The 22,471-nt window shown below is 36.4% G+C and overlaps 1 protein-coding gene across 1 annotated transcript in view; it reads right to left on the bottom strand.

Moving 5' to 3' along the window:
- Window positions 1-3,959: 3,959 nt before the first annotated feature.
- The window catches only part of LOC131047301 (prefoldin subunit 5), a 54,562-nt gene continuing 36,050 nt past the window's right edge, over window positions 3,960-22,471 (bottom strand). The window contains exons 2-4 of the mRNA XM_057981168.2: window positions 7,079-7,182; window positions 4,996-5,073; window positions 3,960-4,663 (exon numbers count right to left, since the gene is read on the bottom strand). Of these exons, the coding sequence (XP_057837151.1) occupies window positions 4,580-4,663; window positions 4,996-5,073; window positions 7,079-7,182 (266 nt within the window). The 3' untranslated portion in view covers window positions 3,960-4,579. The remainder of the gene's footprint in view (window positions 4,664-4,995; window positions 5,074-7,078; window positions 7,183-22,471) is intronic.

Here is a 22,471-nt window from a genome sequence, read left to right as displayed (position 1 = left end):
ATCTACACCAAAAAAAACGTGACCTATACTTCATTCCATCTAAACTTTGTAAAGATTGTAATCACATATATGAATAGTTTGATTCTCTCTCAGAAGATAGAGTTCTCTAGAGAGATAAATACATGCAAAACAAACAAGAGTTACAATTGATTCCATTTATCAATTCATGTTAAATATTTAGAATCCAGACTTGATATCTCATTTAAATTTATGAAATTTTCAATTAAAAAATCATAACTTTAGAGAGAATGAAATGGCAAAAGATTGCAAGGAATGAAGCATCCCCAAGCAGAATCTCAGGTTCAAACCTGTAATGTCCCCTTCTCCGCAGTGATTAGTTCAATGGTCCATTGGCCTATTCCGGAGACCTGTAGGCTATTTGGAAAGGAGAATTAGGGTTTCCAACTTTTGTGAAGTTCCGCTTGAGCTTTTTAGGGCTTATCAGGATGGAATTCTTCAGTTCTGTCTATGGTTTCCTTCTAGGTTTTTCATGAGCTCCAGGGTAGAATAACATGCATTGGATTCTTTGGTGAAGTGAGAACTTACTATTTTTAGTAAGTTAGGGTTTGGCTGTTTGGATGACGTTGTCTTACTGAGCTTTCCAAGCTCTTCCACTGGGTGCGAGGATCATGATTTTCAGAGAAGTAATTCATGACTTACTATTTTTAGTAAGTGGCAGTATTGAGCAATTCTATTTTTAGCAGTTTGGACAAGGCCTGTAGCAGTTCACTGGTCTTCATTGCTCAGCTTCATCCTGGATTTTGTTGATAATCACTATTGGAGTCATAAGTGATTTAATTAAATATTATTTCCTTATGCTAAGGTTTAATATTTAATTATTTTATTACTGATTAATGATATATTGGGCGACTTAAGAAAAGACATTTATATATAATATCAATGTTATATTTTCCTAAGTTAGGCATTGAAATTTGAAGAATGCGTTATGTTATTATTGAAGACTTAGGCAAGTTCTAACTTGTTTAAATTATTGGTAAAAATGCAACTTGGGTGCCCACCTTGGGGAATGAAATGAAACGAAATGTCATTTGGACGTCATGTGTGAGTGAAATGAAATGCAAATTGGAGGTGAATTTGAAGGCATTTACATTTGAATTTTAAAGGGAAAAAAACTATAAATACAGGTGATTGGCCTCCCATTTGGATATCTCATGAAATTGCATTGTTATGTTGTTGGTTTGGCGATTGAAAATCTGAGCTTTGAAGTGTGGCTTCCTAGCTAAGTCTTAGTTTCGTACTTGGAAGATAGTACCTAGCTATGTTCCTGTAATTCTAGTGTTGTCCGTGAGTGTTCTGCAAACTGTGGAGAGTTTTGTGTGGATTTTGGAGTGTTTCCTTGTTGTTGGTCATGAAGTTGCTGAAACCATATTTTGCTCATTCCTCTTGACCAAGTGATTGCATCGTTCTGGGTATCGGCTCTTTGGAAGCATATTGAGAAGACAATCATTCTCCTATCTTGGCGTGGCTTTTGGTGGTCATCACAATTTTTGGTTGCAAATCAAAGTTTGTTGCTGCAGCGCCATTTTCAGACTTACCTTGGGATGTGTGCAGCACATTCGAAGCTTCCAAGTTGCGAGTTTGAGGTATTGGATTGGTTGCCTATGTTATATTAGTCATTATCATTTTATTTGGTGTGATTCCGATTAGTTTTGAGAAATTTATGAGTGTTTTAGTGTTAATTCTAAGAGATTCCCACAATCCATCATGTTCAGAGTGTAGTTTCTGGATTAGATTACAATCTAATCCAGAAACTACACTCTGAACATGATGGATTGTGGGAATCTCTTAGAATTGATTTATACCCTTCATGGGAGGGAATTGAATTTTAAAGCTAAACAATTTGATGCAAAAATCTTACACACAATCGAACAGAAACTACACTCTGTTTTGGTGTTTCCGGTAGTGGCTGGATAGTGTGTTTTCTAATTTGTAGAATTAGAACAGCAATAGCGTTCAAGTGGTGTGATTTTGATAGTGGATTGTTTGAGATCAGCATTAAGCTTCTTATCTTATCTCATATCTCTATTTTGTAAAATTGTTTCAATAGTACTGATCAATCATTCTTGTTGTTCTTATTTGTAATTCCCACTGCATAAGTGGAAGAGGCTGGCTTAGCCGCCTTCTTTCTTTGTAATTCAGTTTATGTACTTAGTGCTCCCATTGAATAAGTGGTCGAGTGATAAGTTTTATGCAATTGTCCTCCCGCTGAAATATGTGGTAGAGTGATAACTTAATGTAATGTCCTCCCACTGAAATATGCGATAAAGTGATAGCTTAATGTAATGTCCTCCCGCTGAAATACGCGGTAGAGTGATTGAGTTTCAGTTTCTTGTTATTTCTCTTGGCTGGTTTACCGCCAAGAATTCAGTTTCTATCCTGCTGGATAAGCAGAAGGCGCTGGCTTGCCGCCCGTGCATTGTAATTTCAGTTTGATTTATGGTGCTAACGATCCCTGAAACACCGTATGCTCTCACCCTCCCAAATTGGGCTCTCAGTGAACAAAAGGTGGAAGGGTTCCCTTTCAGCAGTTTGGATTATTTCTCTAACCTTAACGGGTTATGGTGTTTGCTTGTAACTCTTATTGCTAGAAACAAAAAAAAATTTAAGAGGAATATTACAAAACCATAGCAGACCTATGTTGCCAGTACCGTTATGGGAGAGTGTTGTTTCACATTTTAACATACAGCAAGAGGAAATAGCCGGTTTTGACTTCTTCTGTCCTTTCTCAGCTGGAAACAACTGGATTACACCATGATGAGTAAACATGCATCTAATCCAGAAGCTAACATTTACTATCGTATAATTAATAAAATGCTATAATTTATTAATTGAACGTTTCTTGTTTCTGGCAACGTAGCAGCAGACTAAAAGTAGCAAAATGGCTGAAGGGAGGAGTTAAGTTTGACCTTGTATTTGACAAACAAAAAAAAAATTAAGGTAATGAGGGAAACAAATTTAAGATATTATCTAGCTCTGTTCTCACAGCTAATTTTTAAACTGCTTCTTCAATCATGCTAAAGATCGAATGTCAAGCCCAGGCAGGAAGAGGCGTATGCAGAAGATGGACAGGGTTATGGTAAAAGTGCGAAGAGCAATTGGTCCCACTTAATTAATCCCACAAGAATGTATAGATGTTTCAGGACTCGAGAGATTGCTTGTTATGAACCCCTCTAACAGAAACTGATCAGATGCATGTTGAATGGAAATGTCAGATGAGGTTTGCAAGCCACTCTAGCACCATCATTCAAACAAACAATTACTTCGCCTATTTTAAATAAATAATATAGCAAAGTGTCCTAAATGAGTTTTCTTGTGTAGCACACAGTAACATTACATGAGGTACAAAATTCTTATATTTAAGAATATGCAATAGGAGGGAAGCATTTCTGATGTGTGGCAGACGATTGAGACTTTTTAAGCATGGTTACCAGGAGATGCATCTCCTACCCCTGAGACGTGTCTCGGAGACAGACGTACCCGGAAACGTCCGGACATGCAGGGTTCTTATGGCTGTCGTCTCCAAAGTCTCCCAACCAGAAAACTTGGGGCATAAAGTGTTATAAAGAACTATTTAATATACTACAGGTCACCCACAAAAAATAGACTTCACAAAATGAAAATGACAACTTCACATGATGAAAAGGCATGCCAAATATCTCATATGCTATTAAGAAAAGTCATTGAAATGTTTAAATTTGCTTAACACAACAATATGGCAGCAAATTCCAAATGCATGTGAAGAGAAAATACATCCGTACCAACTATGAACACTGTAAAAATAACATTCACTATGAACTTTCAAAACAGGTATTTGCAGAGTTTACAATGTCCTCGAACATGCCCAATAGCTTTAACATTTCAATAGTTTTCCTTTCAAGCAGTTTTTGAATACAGTATGCAATCTTTTATCAGAGTCAATATAGTAATACATATCCAACTATTCCTACAAAAACAGAATTGTATAAATTTACTACAAGCAACCAATTCCAGACAAACATTATGCTTACAACCGGACTACAATGTAATTTCTAATTTTGAATGCATATGATGCCTGATGTTGAACCTTCAAGCCAGTTTTCTAAAGATTATAGAAATCTGTTTTTTATGCTCAACCCATATGTTTTCTAAAGATTCACAAATAAAATTAGAATCTTCCATCCCTCAGAAAACAATCGTGACTAAATGCCTCAAAACTTGGTCTTCAAGAGTCTCAACAATGCAAACATTTGCAACTTAGCATTTGTTTTTCAAGCACAACCAATGAATGGCTGCAAGAAATTGTAGCCTGTAGCTATCTGCATGGCTGGCATTTTTAGCCTCAAAGTTCATAAGGAAATTGACTCAAATTTGAATTCTTCCTTCTTCTCTAATCATATTCTCAAGTTACACACAATAGAGTCATAGACATCCAACAAACCAGAAAACCTGTATTTCTGTTTAAACTATACATATTATTGGAGTGCATTCTACCAAAATTATAGTCATTCTTCCAAGTCTTTCATTCAATGAAAGCTAACTTTAGCTTCACCTGTTATCTGGCTAGGAGTCCACTTGCTCACTATTTTGCTGACATTACTTGTCTCAGTTTTGCCTGTAAAACTAGATTTACTTGATCTGCTGCATTTTTCTTTTCCGTAGCAACCTGAACATCAAAAATCAAATACTCATCCTCTATTGCTACCCATCAAATATTGTTTGGCAGTACTCATTTTTACTGTGATATCAGTTATTTTACTGTTGAAAAAGGCTGCCAGAAATCAGATGGAATTGCTTTCATAAATATGGATACCATTAATCATTTATGGACTTCCAAAGCCCAGAAGGTAAAAAAATTTATTTGCTTGTTACAGAAAATATGTAATAAGTTGATACTGCATGATCACCAAAACACGCATAATGCCTAAGCACCTTTGACGAGACTTGGTACATCCAAAACACTAGAATGCAAAATGTGTGAACATTGGGGTGCTGTACCTCAACAAGTTTATCATGATTTGCCTTGAGGAAGTTTATTTTTCGCTCACAGTATTCTTTTCCTTCAGACATGCTTTTCTGATACAGAAAATCAGAATCATCCAATGAGAGAGATGCAACCAAAAATATGTAATCAAAATTTGTCAAAAAAAGAGAGGAACTCTTAAACGAATTGAGGCCTTCCATAACCTATCTATTTTGTATGAAAAGTATTATTCTGCATGTCAGATGCAAAACACAATCAAGGACATAAACTGACTAGAGATGTTACCAATAAATTCTGCCAATTAGACTCTACTTTTCAATGGAAGGCACAAGATTACAAATTATTCATACAACAGTGCAGAGCTCAAATATGAAAGCCCACCACCCACATGAAACAAGGGTACCAAGTTGAATTTCAAAGTAACATTAATAGATCCTTTTTGAGATGTGATGAATGCATTGATTATAACTTCAAAATAAGTCATGCAGTTGTTACACGATTCTAGCCATGCTAATAGTCATTTCATATATGATATTAGTCATTATTCAAGTACGCAACTACCCATATCAAGACAAAGAACCTTCTTCCCACCAACTTCTGAAAATGCATGTACACAATGTAGATCTGCATACAACCATACTTCATGGAACCAATATAAAAACTCAAACGTCAGTGTGTGAAATCAAGGCTAATGCGTGTGACAGTGACATGAGATTCACCTAAGAACTAAAAAGGTGGACCAAAAGTCCAAACCTTGTACTTCAATACTAAAGATGACAAAAAAGAGAAAAAAAATACTTAACTCCATAGCTCTTTACCAAGTATTGAATAGTGAAGTAAGGAGTCTTTCAATTTGTTAAAAACAAAGACAAGGAGGTTGAGAGGAGAACTGATTTAGGGTAAAAGCTCTCTACAACATATAATTAAAACACCTTACCAATAAAAATGAAGACATAGGCATGCAAAAAGATGGATCATCTAGGCAGCTTCTCCAATGATGACTTGCCATGTGCCTCATACATATAGTCATTAGAGATTGACATTAACATGCTGGTCTGCTGAGAATGGATTAATAAGACTATCCTGACTTTACCATAGCAAGTTTTTCTTCACAAACAAGATTCCTTTCAAGTTGACCCATTTTTCATATTTTCAACTAAGGGTGTTTTGCTCTCAGTTATTATTGATCAATGTAGAAAAAAAAATATAACAAACGTCACACAGTCATCATGATAAAGTACCAGTTGAAACAATGATATTGTTACAAATTGGTGCCATTATGGTTGAAGCAGGCTCACAAGATTTATAGGCTTATTAGTGTGTCCACTGCCATACTGGTTAGTCCATTCATTAGTTATAGCACTCACCTAATATCCCCAGTTGCCTAGAAAGCACAAGCATACAAATAATTAGTCATTGACTCTACTGCTGTATAGGCCCAAAAGATTATTTGAAGGCATCAGTTCAGAATAATAGTATCTATTTTAATTGACTTTTTGTTTAGGTACCATCTACTTGGGAAATTGTTTGTGTGACCTAAGTCGAATCCATTGTCTTTGCAGCCTTGAAAGATTCATGGAATTGTTGATTCATTCATTGCTCAACGTGTCATTTACAAAGGATAAGCGTGGCTTATGATGATAAACTAGTGACATTTTCTTTCTGGAATTACTACAATAGTAAATCATTTGTGCAATTTTCTTTTCCATACAAAACACTACGAAAACAAGAACTTCATTCACCTTCCATCCACACTTTATGGATGTCATTCTTCCAATTGCCATTATGCATCAGAGATTGTAGAAATGAAATGATCACAATCTAGAATAACAAATAAGATATAGGTAAGATCACACTTTAAAGTTTCCTTACTATAGATCTCTACAAAAACTTCCTCTGATGAATATAATTGCTTTACTTTGCAAACAGGGCATAACTTACGCAATTCCCCTATTACCATATATCATTTTTGTATGATTGTGCTCAAACCCAATACAAACAAGCATAATGAATGTGCAAAATTTTATTTATAACAAACTAATGTCAAGATCATATCTCGAGCAGAGAATATTGTTAAAATGGGGCTACTTTAATTACCTCTACATAATATCCAGTGCCCACATCAATCAGGACTTTGTCAGCATTATCTAAAGTTCCCGGAACATACAGTGATGCTGTCAGGGGCACTAACAACTGTTTCCCTGCAATGACAAAAATCTTATTTATTAAAAGAACTCCATGTATACAAAATTTAAATACAATATACAAAATCAATAGAACTGAAGCCTATGTTGAATGTAAGAAAGGGCGCTTACAACAACACCCAGTTTCAATCTCATGGACAATTTGCTATCCAAAACAGGATATGAGTCTTGCTTATATATTATAATAGGATAAATTTTGAAAAACTATATAATTGCTACTTCCCCACGCTAACAGGATCCAAGTAACACAGGCCTGCAGAAAGGATGCAAGGTAAACTGACCCTTTGAGAGGGCAACTAAGCTAACCTGGATGTGGCTGTTACAGGTGGCATCTTCTGAGATAACAAAGGAACCTTCCTCTTTTTGCCTATTATATTGCCCTTCCTAGAGCCTCAAACAATGAAGCCAAGGCTGACGTGTTAGTTTTGGGACTCTGCTGTGCCTCACAAAAAGACGGACCCATTTTTCTAGAAGACAACTTCCAGATTATAACTAACATGATGCAATCCAGACACATATCTTGTTTGGCAGCTTTGAAGTATCCTTAATAAAATCCTCTCCTTGGTGAATTGATTAATAGTTGGTCGATGCAATAAGACAGCAGATTTCCTTGCCAAATTCAATGCTGATCTTCTCCTAAAATGGAAATCAAGAAAATAAATTCTAACAAAATAGACTGAGGTGGATTGGTAAGATCCTAGAGATTGATGCTCTTCCCCACCCATGCCTGCCTACACCATGTGCTGAAAAATGTTTAATCAAAGTCCCATTTTCTGTTAGGATGGTCCAGAAGAAAAAATCCCACCCATGCCCAAGAGTCACCCAAAGGGAAGTCCAGAAGAAAAAATCCCAAATTCTCCAGCTCCTACGTTTGAGCTTTGTGTCTTTGTCGTTTTTGTAAAAGATTTGACTGTGGCTGACTTTGTCCTCTGCACCCACCATCATTTGTGACAAGTGCAGCTGCAGTTGAACTCGCATGAAGAATTTGACCTCAGTCAAAACCATTACTGATGCTCTTATTCTACCATCAGTGAAGCCCTGTAGGTGTTCGGATCACAAAAGTAAGTCTTGTTTGTGTTTCCCACCTTTCTAGGATCTCTTTTACTCTATCTAATTTTTCTTTAAGGGAATTGAGCCTTCTCTTGTCTTAGTGCTATGAAGCTTTTGAGAATGAGTCACAGTGGTCAAGTTCGCAACTTACTAAGTTTATAGATCCAATTTCAGATTATACCTATCCAAATAGGAGGCTTTCAGTCCCCAAAAGCTAGGAACTCAATGGATGAGGAACCATTTCCCTCTCCTTGTCATTAGGATGACACCTTGCTTGGCTCAAGTTTCGTCCCTTCATACCAACACTTCATGTCTCTTGAACCCCCTCTTTGTCACACTCCCGCAGCTATAGAATAGCGTCCTTGTCCACCTCTACTTGAGAATTGAACACAATGGCCGCTTTGTCATCTATGATTGAAGGCTAAAAGTCTATGTTGTCGGTTCAAGGTTCAGCAGTTTCACATAAAAAATTCCCATATTCAATATGGCTAGGATTGGATATATATATATACTAACAATAAATTTAATTTGCACACGGTGCATAAGTATGTCTAGTGGTTATTTGGCAATAGGTACCAAGTTTCGATCCTATAAGGGGCATTATGTCACCTAAGTGGGTTTCAAGGGGATCCTTGGTGGATGTGTTTCAAAGTACAAGGGTGAGATCCCCCATTTGTGGTCTCATTGACTGAAGCCATTTAATCCCCAGACTTACCAATAAAAAAAAAAAGAAAAAAAAAAAGTTTAATTTAATATTCATTAAATATTAATGTTGCATTTATTACTATCAACAATAAATACTAAAAATCCCCCATTAAGGGGGCTTCTTGGGTTAATAGATACTAATTTTTGTATGAAAGACAGTGATAGCATAGTAGGGTATCAAGATAGTCAGTATAGCTAATCTTTTGGCTCTATAATGCTTGAAGACCATATAAAAATGATAATTTTGGTGCTTTGGGAACAGTCAATGTATTGGAAGTGGCACCCTTTGCCATGTTCACTTATCAAAAAGAAAGAAAACAGAAAATACTAAAAATATAGTTCCACTTCTAAAACATCATCTTAAGATACAATAAACTAGGGGGAAATTATTACAAGCTCATTTTATTTACTTTTAAAAACAACAAAAATATTTGAAAGACTTACGTAACCTTATCCTTTATATAAGGATGCAAGTGGAGAAACTGTAGGGGCATAAGAGAGCCCATGTTGTCAAAGCCCGTAGAGGATAGCAATGGCTCATTTGAAGCAACAGACTACCCTCTAACAGCATGGAGAGTACCATCCAACTCTCGTATGCTCTCCAATGCTACTATACTGCTAGCAATATCACTGCCTTCTTAGTAAAATCATATCATATGATACAAAGATCATTTGTGCAAAGATGAAGACAATGATTGTATTGGACATTAAGAAACAAAAGTCGCACAAGTATAGCATATTACAAACTGACCAAACAAATATAAGATTATATGTATTGCAGTATTATGCAAGTGTAGCGGGCATGGAAATAGAACCAGACAACTAAAGATAACATGTATCAGTTTGTTCATACTACTTACGTGCCCTACAACAATTTTCTATTACTTTATATGCTCATTTGATTTCTAGGCAAGTTTGCCCAAGGCACTTGCAAGCAACTTGGGTACTACTATAATGTACCCAAACCGTTCAAACCATCTCATGGTAGACCCCAAGGAACCCATCCTTTAACCCGATCAAATCAAGTACAGGGGTCGAGGCCGAATCTAGTAACATAGCTCAAAGAGATGGAAGTTCTCACAAATAATCATAGAATAGTTTATCACATATTTGGCAAACTCTAACTCAGTAAAAGCTCAAGAGAAACTTCGTAAAAAACTCAGCAACTCAAAAAATTGCTTATATTTCTTTAAAAACACATTTTTTTTGCAAAATTCAATGACAAAATGTATCTAGTGAATCAATAAATGAGTACAAGTGTGCTTTCTACTAAATTTGATTAACTTGGATACAAATTGAATGCAAAATCACATCATCATGCAGAATCCTGATACAATAGCTTGTTCACAACTATTATGAACTTATGATGATTGCCTTTGAAAACCATCATCATAATTGCTTATTACAACATTTTACATCTTCCTCTTCCCTATTCTAGTGAAACCTTGGAGAGAGGTTCTAACCCTTGCACTCTCTTTCAGTTCCTCACTCAGCATAAATATGACAACCTCCATCTTTCTTCTAGACGGCAATGACTTCTCTAACTCATCAATGTCATCCAATGACAATCCAATAGCTCCTTCCATTGCAGCCACATCCTCCATTGCTTGCCTCTCAAAATCAAGAATCTTGTCTACAATAAATAATGGAGGATCCTCATGTGAGGTCCCTCCCTCTGTGACACTTTTTGACTCCAGATTACTTTGATATTACTATGATTCTTGCCAAATGGTTTCATGATTACCTATGTTGGATATTACAACATGAGTATTATGCATGTTGATTTCTGTTTTCAGAGACATAGTTGGTTCTATATGGTTGTATGGACGGGTTGGTATCTATTTACATGATTAACTGAAGGATTTTAGTTGACTAACTGTAGGAGAAAACCATGGCAAAATGTTGCTTTTTATAGAAAGCTTCTTACAACTTCATAATATCAACCCACAATTGACATCAATTCCCTTCACTGAGAACCAACTCAGCAGGAGACTCCAATCTCTTTGAGTAAGAGGCTCCAAACTCCTGAACTTGCAAAGTAGAATGCACCAACCTTTGAAAGTAAAGTAATTATAGGTTGTTGGATCTGCCCTAGATCCCTTCAAGGCCTCCAAAAATTCAACCCACTCCTCCACATAATTCTGCCTTGAATTTCTGCTCTTTAATCTTCACTCAGATCTGCAATATGATTTTCAAAAGTATGCTCACAAATCTGAAATGTCTTCACAGCAAGCCTTTATGAATCTTGCATAAATTCACCATAAATGCTCCAAAAGCATGAGACAAATTAATCTCATAAATTTCGCTCTCACAATCTGCTCTCCTTTGTTGTAGATTTGCTCTATAAATATGAAGGATATTAAATGAATTGGTGGTGAAATGATCCTCAACAATCCTCTATTTACACATCTCCAATATGCCCCTTCATCCAACAGTCACCTCCTTTAAAACAGATCAGTCAGCATTAATATATATTTTTTAGTTTATCTCCTTAAAAAGGTTGGCCAGCAACATGAAAAAATGTTTATTATATTTTTTAATTACTTCCTCAAGATAGGGTGCCTATCTCTAGGGGGTCAGCCCTCTTGTAAACATTATATTTTAATTTAAAAAAGCCACAATGGAGATGGGGTCGGCCACTAATTGGCTTTGCATTATATTTAATATTTTCTCCTATTTGTTTAAATCTGCTCCTTATACATATAACATCTCTACTCCTTATATTTCTACTTTTAATAAACATCTATCCTTTAACATCAACGACAATCTCCCCCTTTCTCATTGATGGCAACCCTATAAAAATGATATTTCAAATGCAACTGGCTGACTAAAATGCTCTACCCAACTGTAATGCCCTCCCTTACTCAAGCTCTCCCCTTTGACATCCATGGCAAAGGGTATATGGGTCTCTAACTAAATAAAGCAATGAATAGCTCCCCTTGAACACATACTTACTTGGAAGAACTTAGTGAATGGATGAGAGTGACATCACTCCCAATTTCACCCTTAGGTGCTCAAAGTCTCTTTTGGGAGAGGCTTTGTGAAGATGTCTAGAATCTGCTCCTTAGTAGCAACATACTCCAACTTTACTTGTTGCCCAAATACTTTGCTCCCTCAAGAAATGGTACATCCTCCTGTCACAGTATATTCTGTTTTTGTTGTAGATAGCGAAACTAATGCTTGTTTCTTGCTTAGCCAAGATACAAGACGATTGCCAAGAAAGAATACACCTCCACTAGTGCACTTCCTATCATCAATATTGTCAGCCCAATCCGCATTTGTATGTTGTAAGAGCGAAATTTTCACGTCTTGGATACCACAATCTGAAATCCGTAGTCCCATTTAGATATTTCAGTATTCTTTGACTGCATTAATGTGGCTTCCTTTCAGAGCTGCCGGAAACTATGCTACCAAACCAATTGCTTGTAGTTGTTAGATATAGCAAGCTTCCAATCAAAGATCTATACATAGTCTGATTTGTTGCACGAGAATCATCTTTGCTCAGTTCGCAACCAGTAACCATAGGTGTACTTACTAAATTACAATCCTCCATTCTAAACTTCAACATTTCCTTAACATATTTGGTTTGTGATATAAAAATTGCCTTATCTGATTGGGAAATTTGCAAACCAAGAAAGAAAGATAGCTCACCTAACATAGGCATTTCAAATTCCTTCTGCATGTTGGAACATCTTATCACTATCACCCCCAAAAATGATGCCATCGACACATACTGCAACAATTAACAACTTCTCTTCTTCATTATTGATATATAGGTTGCTATCCGTCATTCTTCTTTGAAGCCTTACTCTTGGAGGTACTTGTCTAACCTTGAATAACAAGCCCTTGAGGCTTGTTTTGGTCCTTAAAAGGCCTTTTTCCGTCTACACACATAATCTTCAATCTTTGATAAGATGAATCCTTCAGGTTGTTCAATATACACTTCCTCTTCAAGATTTCCATTAAGAAAAGTTGATTTGATGTCCATTTGATGAACTTTAAAATTCTTGAAACTTGCAAGGGCTAAGAACATTTTGATAGCCTCTAATCTTGCAATAGGAGCAAATGTTTCTTCAAAATGTATTCCTTCAACTTGTGCATAACCTTTGCACACAAGTCTAACTTTATTCCTTGTGACTTCCCCATATTCATTCAACTTGTTTTGGAAAACCCACTCGTTTGCAATGAGATTCTTGTCCTTAGGTCTTGGGACAAGCTCCCAAGTTTCATTCTTCTCTATTTGATCCAATTCTTCCTCAATAGCCTTGATCTAGTGTTTGTCTTCACTTGCTTTTGAAAAATTCTTTGGCTCAACTTTGGAAAGCAAACACAGGTTTCCATGTTCTATTGTTTTGGCAAGTCTTCTGTGTTTGAAGTTTTGTACCTTTGTCTCCAATAATCAAATCTTAACGATGGTTCTTTTGAACGAACCTTGATGGTGTCTTGGGTGGTGGCTTGAATGAAGTACTTGGATTTCCTTGTGCAACCCCTTCAGTTTCAATTTCTTCTTTTGTCTCTTCTTCTTTACAACTTCTTACTTTTGGTAATCAATTTCTTGTACTATCTCCTTTTGAGGACTTTCTTCGTCAACCCTCACATTTGCACTTTCGATAACTTTGTGTGTTTCAATTTCTTCTTCTGTCTCTTCTTCTTTACAACTTTCTTACTTTTGGTAATCAATTTCTTGTACTATCTCCTTTTGAGGACTTTCTTTGTCAACCCTCATTTGCACATTCAATAACTTTGTGCAATCTCTTGTTATAGCACTTGAAAATTTTGCTCCTTGTGGAACATCCAAGGAAGATACCTCCATCGCTTCTCGAATTGGATTTTCCCAAATTTTCCTTGTATCTTCTTATATAGCATTTGCTTCTAAAAACCTTGAAATACTTTGTTGACGCAGGCCTTCCATTCCAAAGCTCATAAGGAGTATTGTTGTTATTTACCCTGATTTGTGCTGATTTGAAATGTTTAAAGCTGTATGAAATATGAACTGTTTCTTTCTAAAAAGTATCAGCTATCTTTGATTCATTGACCATAGCTCTTGCCATACCTTAAATTGTTCTATTTTTCTTGCAAGTACTCCATTTTTCTATGGATTTCTTGCAATTTAAAGTAAATTTTCCTCCTTTGTCAGATCTAAGGCACTTGATCTTCAATCTTGTTTCATTCTCTACTAGGGCTTTGAATGCCTTAAACTTCTCTATTGCTTCAGATTTTTCTTTAAGAACCGCTACACATGTCATCCTAGAATAATCATCAAACAATAACATGAAAAAATTCTCACCTTGCAAGCTTTTCTCCCTTGTTGGCCCACACAAACCAATGTGAATAAGTTCCACAAGCTTTGATATATAATACTTCTTTGATTTGTTGGCCCACACAAACCAATATGAATAAGTTCCACAAGCTTTGATATATAAATACTTCTTTGATTTAAAGCTTGTCCTTGTTTTTTTTCCATATTGACATTGTTTGCAAATCGTATTTGATGGTTTCGCTATTTTTGGCATGTCCCTTACGGCTTGCTTTTTGCTGATCTTCACAATGTTATCAAAGTTCAGGTTACACATCCTCTTGTGCCACAACCAACTCTCATCTAGGTGTATAATTTTCACTTTGACCTCATTAAGAATGTAGACATTTCAATCCATTTTGTAGGCATTAGCTAATAGTTTTGCATCTATCATAATTTTACATCCTCTGGAATGAAATATGAAGGTGTTCCCTTAGTCACACATTTGACTCACTTATTAGATTATGCTTTAATTCTTCTATATATAAGACATCTTTTGTTTTGGTTCTTCAATTGTCCAAACTAAGTGTACCTTTGTCTTTTATGTTTTCCATAGCATTATCCCCAAATCTTACTATTCCTTCATTCACCCTCTTCAAAGAGTGAAAATTTCACTTGTGACCAATCATGTGGGTTGAGCATCCACTATAAACATACCATTGGTTTCTCTCATCTTGGGCATGTAAAGCAACCTATACAAGTATAGATCACTCCTTTATCTATTGCCCCTTCTTTTTCCAAACTTTGTTTGCTTCCTCCTTGTCACGAACATCAACTTTCTTATTTTGTCTTGGCGGCTTAACAAAGGTACTTCTGCAGAACTTAGCTATGACTCCAAAGTTGATACATTTGTAGCATTGACATTATAATCCATTAGAGGAGAAAATGAGTTGAAGTTATGAAAATCAGAAATAATTTCTTCTATGCACTCTACATCCTAATGCTCTATGACCATATTGATTGCATGAAAAACAATAACCATGAAAGGAACAGTTGAACTTGGTGGTGTGTGGCTTTCTTTTAGGGAAGGACCATTTGAGGTTGTCCTTGTTGGTTCTTTGAAACCATGAGGCTTTATCTTCCTTCTGACTTCCTTCCCTTTTATTATCTTCCTTTGTCACTTCCTTGCTTACTTCTTTGTTTAAACTTTTAAGGTTCGTGGCATAATTCTTAGTATCCAACTTCTTTTGTGAGCTTTTAATAAATGGTGATCTTTGTAAGTTAATAAGATCTTCTAACATTTCAGAACTCTTATTGAATTTTATGTTTCTGTTCGGCTGCTCTTCAGCCTTTTCTAGCTCCTTCCTTAGGGGAACAATTTCCCATTCAAGCTTCTCACTTTCCGAAATTTTTGCTTTTAGCTAATCTTTCAAAACATCTTTAATGTGTTTGGCTTCTTCAGCTTAAGTCTGTAAGTTCATAATTGTTGTAATGTCCCCTTATTTTATAACTTAGGTTATAGGGACAATTAACTTGCAAAGATCAATTGCAAGGAACTTCTTTCTTCAAAATCTCTCTCTATCACTAAGAATGATGATCTATGATACCACTTATGAATGCTTACGTATATGATTGATAACTATATCACTGCTATCTCTAATATGTAAATTGGCAATACGCAAAGTGATTAAGTCGCAATGTATATATATAGACAATATTAAGATTATCTTGATATGTATAATTTGTATTTTTCAGTGTTCCACGGGCGTTGGGGACGGGGGGACGGGGGGACAGGGGGGACGCGTTTCCGGGACGGGGGGACCAAGGGCCTAAATTTGGGGACGGCGGGGGGACAGCGGCGGGGGGGTGGCGGGGTGGTGGTGCTCATATACTTGTACATATACATATAGTACTTGAAAAACTAGTTTTGAAAAGATGTATGACAGTATTACAGTGTAAGAATTACATTTGAAATGAGACTATAGGAAATTTGAAATACTAAATCTAAATACCAAGATTTCTAAGTTGTGTTGTTATATGGAGCCTAATCAAACTCGGAGGTTAGATTTTCCCTACTTCTATCGGCGCAGTTTCCCCCTATATTTTTCAACGGGGGTTTGGGGGCAGCGCCCCCAAGTTGGGGTCAAGGGGCATCGCCCCCACGTCCAATTAGAGTTACCCCTTAACCCTCAAAAAACTTAAAAACTCACTTTTTTTAAAAATTTTAATTTTAAACATTGCATATAAGTGGGGGCGACAGGAGACGTCTGGGCGTCTCCCCATCCTTGCAGAGACGTCTGCACGTCTCTTGAAGGACGGGGAGACGCCCAAACGTCTCCCAAGGAGACGTCTCCACGTCTCCACGTCTCCCTGGGAGACGCGGGGACGCGGGGACGTCTCCGCGTCCCGGCGGCGTTTGGGTGGCGGTGGCGGGACGGCGCGTCCCCGTCCCCCGTCCCCGAGACGTTTCTGACGGGGGGACGCGCCCAAAAAGGGGGGGGGACGCGCCCAAAAAGGGGGGGGACGCGTCCCCGTGGAACACTGGTATTTTTTAATATAAAGACTGGATATTAAATTGATGCTGTATCTAATATGGCTTTAGGAATTATGCAAAGATGATCTTGTTACACAATATGACGTAGCCTTCTCTGATTTGGAAATGGAGGATATGCTATAAGATTGTCTATAATCGCTTATAGTGATTGAATTTCTGTTTCTGACATTAACCTTCAACAGATGCGATATAGAGGTATGACAATATCGCTTACAGCGATCTGTTGCTGTTTCAGATGTGGAATTATGTTCCTGCAACAAGTGTGATGCTATTTCTGATATGATTGATTCTTACTTGCAACAATGGTGCTGTCTCTGATCTTGAGTTTGAACTTATGCAACTGGTTAAAAGCCAATAAGACAATTGCTCAAAGAGCAGATCCAAATTTGGATAAAAAGAAGAGATAAGTTTCCAATGTTGATTGATTGAATGTGTTTGAACTTGCTCTTATACCTCTCAAACCGAAAGGATGGCATTTGGAGTTCGATGAGACACCTCTCTTCCCAATCGAACTTCTTCATAACTAATGTTTTTACTGATCAAGGAATATGGATTTATCTTCATAAATGCTGTCATTCTTAAGGTACAGCAATAGATCTTGTAATTGCTGCTTAGGTTGATGTAATTCGTGCCTTTTCATAATACACTCAATAATGCTCAAGATGATATTAACACAATCGCTGACTAACCACTAGATTAGTTGTCTTCTACAAATTGCTGTCCTCCAATTAATATTGAACTTCATTATTAATCAATGCTTGTTAGGATGCCTTAGTCAATCTACTTGTAATCATATTCGATTTGCATATTACAACACCCTTGATAAAAGAATCTCTATCCATTATCGACGCTGCTCACAATTGATATAATCGATGTTCATTATCATCAATCAATGCCTCCTAGATTTCATCGAGATCTTTGCTTCCCTCCACTGTATATTCCTTAATCGATTTCCGATCTGTACCATATAATGCTTGACATCTTCAGAGATATGTGATTATTGGTCTTCTCTAATTCTGGTCGATACTTAACATGCTCCTGAACCATGACAGATCAGATGCTAGTATTGATTGTTATTATGTTGATGTTTTATGGTCGATTGGCTCCAAACTTCTATCAATATATCTTCAAATAGAATTGAGATGCCATGATGATTGTCTTCATAGTGAACAGTCACTTGACATACATTCTCAATCGAATGTACACGATTGATCTCCACCAAAGTGATTACAGAATTCATGATACACCTTATATCTCAACTGTCGCTAAGGAAAAATTGTCTTATTCATAAGACTTCATGATTTTCTGGATGCTTTATTACTCTAGCTGTCTATGTACATTTACTTCTACTATCTTGTATCTAGCTATAGGTGCTCAAGGTTTGCCACTCCCTTGACCACAAAAGTATTTATTGTTTGTTAACTCTCTAGGTTAAAGAGGGGGGCATCACAGTCTCCCTTTCTTGGAGATGCTTGCCCACAAGCATATCTAAAATTACTGATTCCTGGATCCCAAGTGTGTAGAATGATCCAACTCTTATTCCTCGCTTCATGTGGGTGCCATTGAACTTATCAAGATTTATCATTTAATAAAACAATTTGTGTAATTTACTTATCATGAAAACTCCTGGATTCCAAATCATCCTTATGAGAATACCATTACGTTGATGCTGCGCTACTCTAATTACCACAAACTGATTCTCACATTCACATTGTATTTGCTCCCCACTGAATCCTAATGAGTATTTGATATTCACGTCCCTACTGGAGATATTGCTACTAATTTCAGTCCTGGTTTGCATGAGAGATTCATTCAACCATAGGACCTTAATATATTTCCTCAATAAGTCAAGAAGAAAATTCCCATAGAATGTCCTAGAGTGTGGATCAGAATCTTTGTTCACTATCACTGGTATCTCAACTCTCAATACCTTCAATGTCACTTTTCTTTGTTTGTCTTCCTCAAGGTGATGAGACTGGATACTAGAAGTAAATTCTGATTCACTTGCACTAGAAGCATTACTCATTTCCTTCACAGCCATGGAAGCTAAGTCTTCTTCGAGAGGTGAGAGAGAATTTTGGTTGACATCCTTATTATTGAGCAACTTCATATAATCTGAATTATGATTCCTCAATTCAATCTCTGCTATATCATCCCCAATCCATGATCCTTGAGATGGTGTAAAGTCAAACTCATAATCCTCATGAATCCATGTACTTAGTTCACTTGTGATAGAAGAAATACATGAAGAGTCAACTGCTTATTTCCCTTTAAAGGTGTCCAAAATTATTTCCTCTTCTAGAATCTTGAAATGCTTAGTGATAGTGGATTGGGCGTAGCGACTTGCTATTGATTCCTTTGCTAATCCCTCTCCTTTTTACAAGACATTGGATCTCTGATGTATTGATGTGTGTGGAGCAGCAGGGTGGGGAGTTAAGTTCTCTTCCAATTGATTCAGTTGTTAATACGTAGACAATGGAGTGATGAAATGCCCAAGTGAATGTGATTTTCTGCTTCTTGTTGTGCTTGATGAATCGGATTAACCTTTTCTAAGACTATAATTGGCAGTGTGATTTTCTGCTTCTTGTTGTGCTTGATGAATCGGGTTAACTAACATTGTCTAAGACTATAATTGGCAGTTGTTAAACACTTTACACCTTCTTCCTTCGATGTAACAACCTTCAAACCTTTTAAAGACATTTGTTATGAATTTCCATCATTCTTTTCTTGTTCATTCAAGTAGTCATGCTTTTCAATTTGTCTCATTAGGTCAAGCTGATGACCTCTATGTTTCTTAGGCAAGTACGTCATCCTCAGTTCTATATAGTCTTCTACGTATATATCCTGTTGTAGACCTCCATTTAACCAATCTTGTTGGAAATCATCTTGTAGACCAATCGTGGGTTTAATGCCTTCTTGGAGTTCTTCTTTAGATGGGAACGTTGTTACTATTGGCCTTTAACTTCTTGTAAACATGTCTAGTTGGACTCTGAATGTTGATGGATTGATCCTTATTGCCTTCTTTGTTGCCATTATTAATTACTTGTTTTAGCCTGCCCAACAATTGAGTCAATTTCTCTTCAGTGTTTTTATACTGAGCCATGGATGGATTCAGTCTATCCATGAATTGTCCTCAAAAATTTTCATCTTCTACTAATCTGAAACATTTCCCCACAGGCTGGCAGGTTCATTGGCTCTAATACCACTGTAATGTCCCCTTATTTTATAACTTAGGATATAGGGACAACTAACTTGCAAAGATCAATTGCAAGAAACTTCTTTCCTCAAAAACTTCTAATAATCAATTGCAAGACACTTCTTTCCTTAAAGTCTCTCTCTAACACAAAGAATGATGATCTATGATACCACTTATGAATGCTTATGTATATGATTGATAACTATATCACTGATATCTCTAATATGTGAATTGGCAATATGCAAAGTGATTAAGTCACTATGTATATGTATAGACAATATTAAGATTATCTTGATATGTATAATCTGTATTTGTTAACATAAAGACTTGAAAGTAGATTGCTACTGTATCTGATATGGCTTTAGGAATCATGCAAAGATGATTTTGTTACACAATATGATGTAGCCTTTTCTGTTTTGAAATGGAGGATATGCTATAAGATTGTCTATAATCGCTTATAGTGATTGAATTTCTGTTTCTGATACAAACCTTCAATAGATGCAATGTGGAGGTATGACAATATCGCTTACAGCGATATGTTGCTGTTTCAGATGTGGAATTATGTTCTTGCAACAAGTCTGATGCTATTTCTGATATGATCAGTTCTTACTTGCAACAATGGTGCTGTCTCTGATCTTGTGTTTGAACATATGCAACAAATAAAAAGCCAATAAGGCAATTGCTCAAAGAGCAGATCCAAATATGGATAAATAGAAGAGATAAGTTTCCAATGATGATCGATTGAATGTATTTGAACTTGCTCTTATACCTTTCAAACCAAAAGGATGGCATTCTTTGGAGCCTCTCTTCCCAATCAAACTTCTTCATAACTAATGTTTTTGCTGATCAAGGAATATCAACTAATCTTCATAATCACTGTCATTCTTAAGTTACAGCAATAGATCTTGTAATCGCTGCTTATGTTAAAATTCATGCCCCATAATACACTCAATAATGCTCAAGATGATATTAACACAATCACTGACTAATCACTAGATCAGTTGTCTCCTACAAATTGCTGTCCTCCAATTAATATCGATCTTCATTATTAGTCGATGCTTGTTAGGATGGCTTAGTTGATCTACTTGTAAGCATATTCAATTTGCATATTACAACACCCTTGATACAAGAATCTCTATCCTTTATCAGCACTACTCACAATTGATATATAGTTGTTCACTATCATCAATCGATGCCTCCTAGATTTCATCGATATCTTTGCTTCCCTCCACTGGGTATGCCTTAATCGATTTCCGATCTGTATCATATAATGCTTGGCATCTTCAAAGTTACGTGATTATTGGTCTTCTCTAGTTCTGGTCAATACTTAACATGATACCGAACCATGACAAATTAGATCCTAGTATCAACTGTTATTATGTTGATGTTTTATGGTCGATTGGCTCTAATCTTCTGTCAGTATATCTTCAAGTAGAATTGAGAAGCCGTGATGATTTTCTTCATAGTGAACAATCGCTTGACATACGTTCTCTATCAAATGTACTGATTGTGGGTGCTACTAAGGGAAAATCGTCTTATTCATAAGACTTCATGATTTTCCAGATGCTTTATTGTTCTAACTGTCTATGTACATTTACTTCTACTATCTTCCATCTAGCTATAGGTGCTCAAGGTTTGCCACTCCCTTGACCACAAAAGTATTTATTGTTTGTTAACCCTCTAGGTTAAAGATGGGGACATCACAATTGTCTTCTCAAATTTTTCACCATCTTCTCAAATTTTATCTTTCAACTTTGAGTTCCTCTTCTTAAGTCTTTGATTTCGTCAATGGCAATGGTAATTTCTTCCTCAAGATCCACTATAGTATCCTCCTTGCTTTCAGTCTTTTCACTTTCTTTATCTTCGCTCCTTGGAGCTTCTTCTCTCATTTCCTTGGCCATGAAAATAATTTATTCTCTTCTGCTGTCTGAAAACCTTTCATCACTTTCAAATGAGCTATTACTTCCTTGGGCATATTAGCTCTTCTTGTGTCTTCAAAAATTCTTCTTGTTGGATTTTCCTTGAGTTTACTTCTTGCTATGATGGTTTTTCATGTCTTTTCCCTTGTCATGATATACTTCTTCCTCTTCACTACTTTCACGTCCAACTTGTGGACATTTGGCAGCATAATGACCTATATTACACAATTAAAACATTTAAGAGTATACTTACCTTTGTGCTTGCTAGATCCTTTATTGAATTTCTTTACAAAGTTAGCTTCTTCCTCATCACTTGAACATTCGCTTGATGTTGGAACTTTGTTTTTCATGCTTTGAAGGTGGCTTCTCATTTTGACATTGTTCCATTCTCAGTCCTCATTTCGTATGCCATAAGAATGACATGCAACTCATCCATCTCCAAGGTATCTAGATCCTTCATTTCTTCGACAGCCAGAACTTTTGCATCAAATCTCATGGGAAGAGATCTTAATACTTTTTGCACAATAAACTCATCCTCAATCTCTTCTCCAAGACCACAAATAGTGTTTACGATTTCATGCACAGAGAGAAAATAGGCAACAACATTTTCTTCATCCTTCATCTTT

Source organism: Cryptomeria japonica, chromosome 7 (genome assembly GCF_030272615.1).
Source record: "Cryptomeria japonica chromosome 7, Sugi_1.0, whole genome shotgun sequence".
Lineage (NCBI taxonomy): Eukaryota > Viridiplantae > Streptophyta > Pinopsida > Cupressales > Cupressaceae > Cryptomeria > Cryptomeria japonica.
Note: the sequence above shows the minus strand (reverse complement) of the source record. Positions and strands in the feature narration are given on the sequence as shown.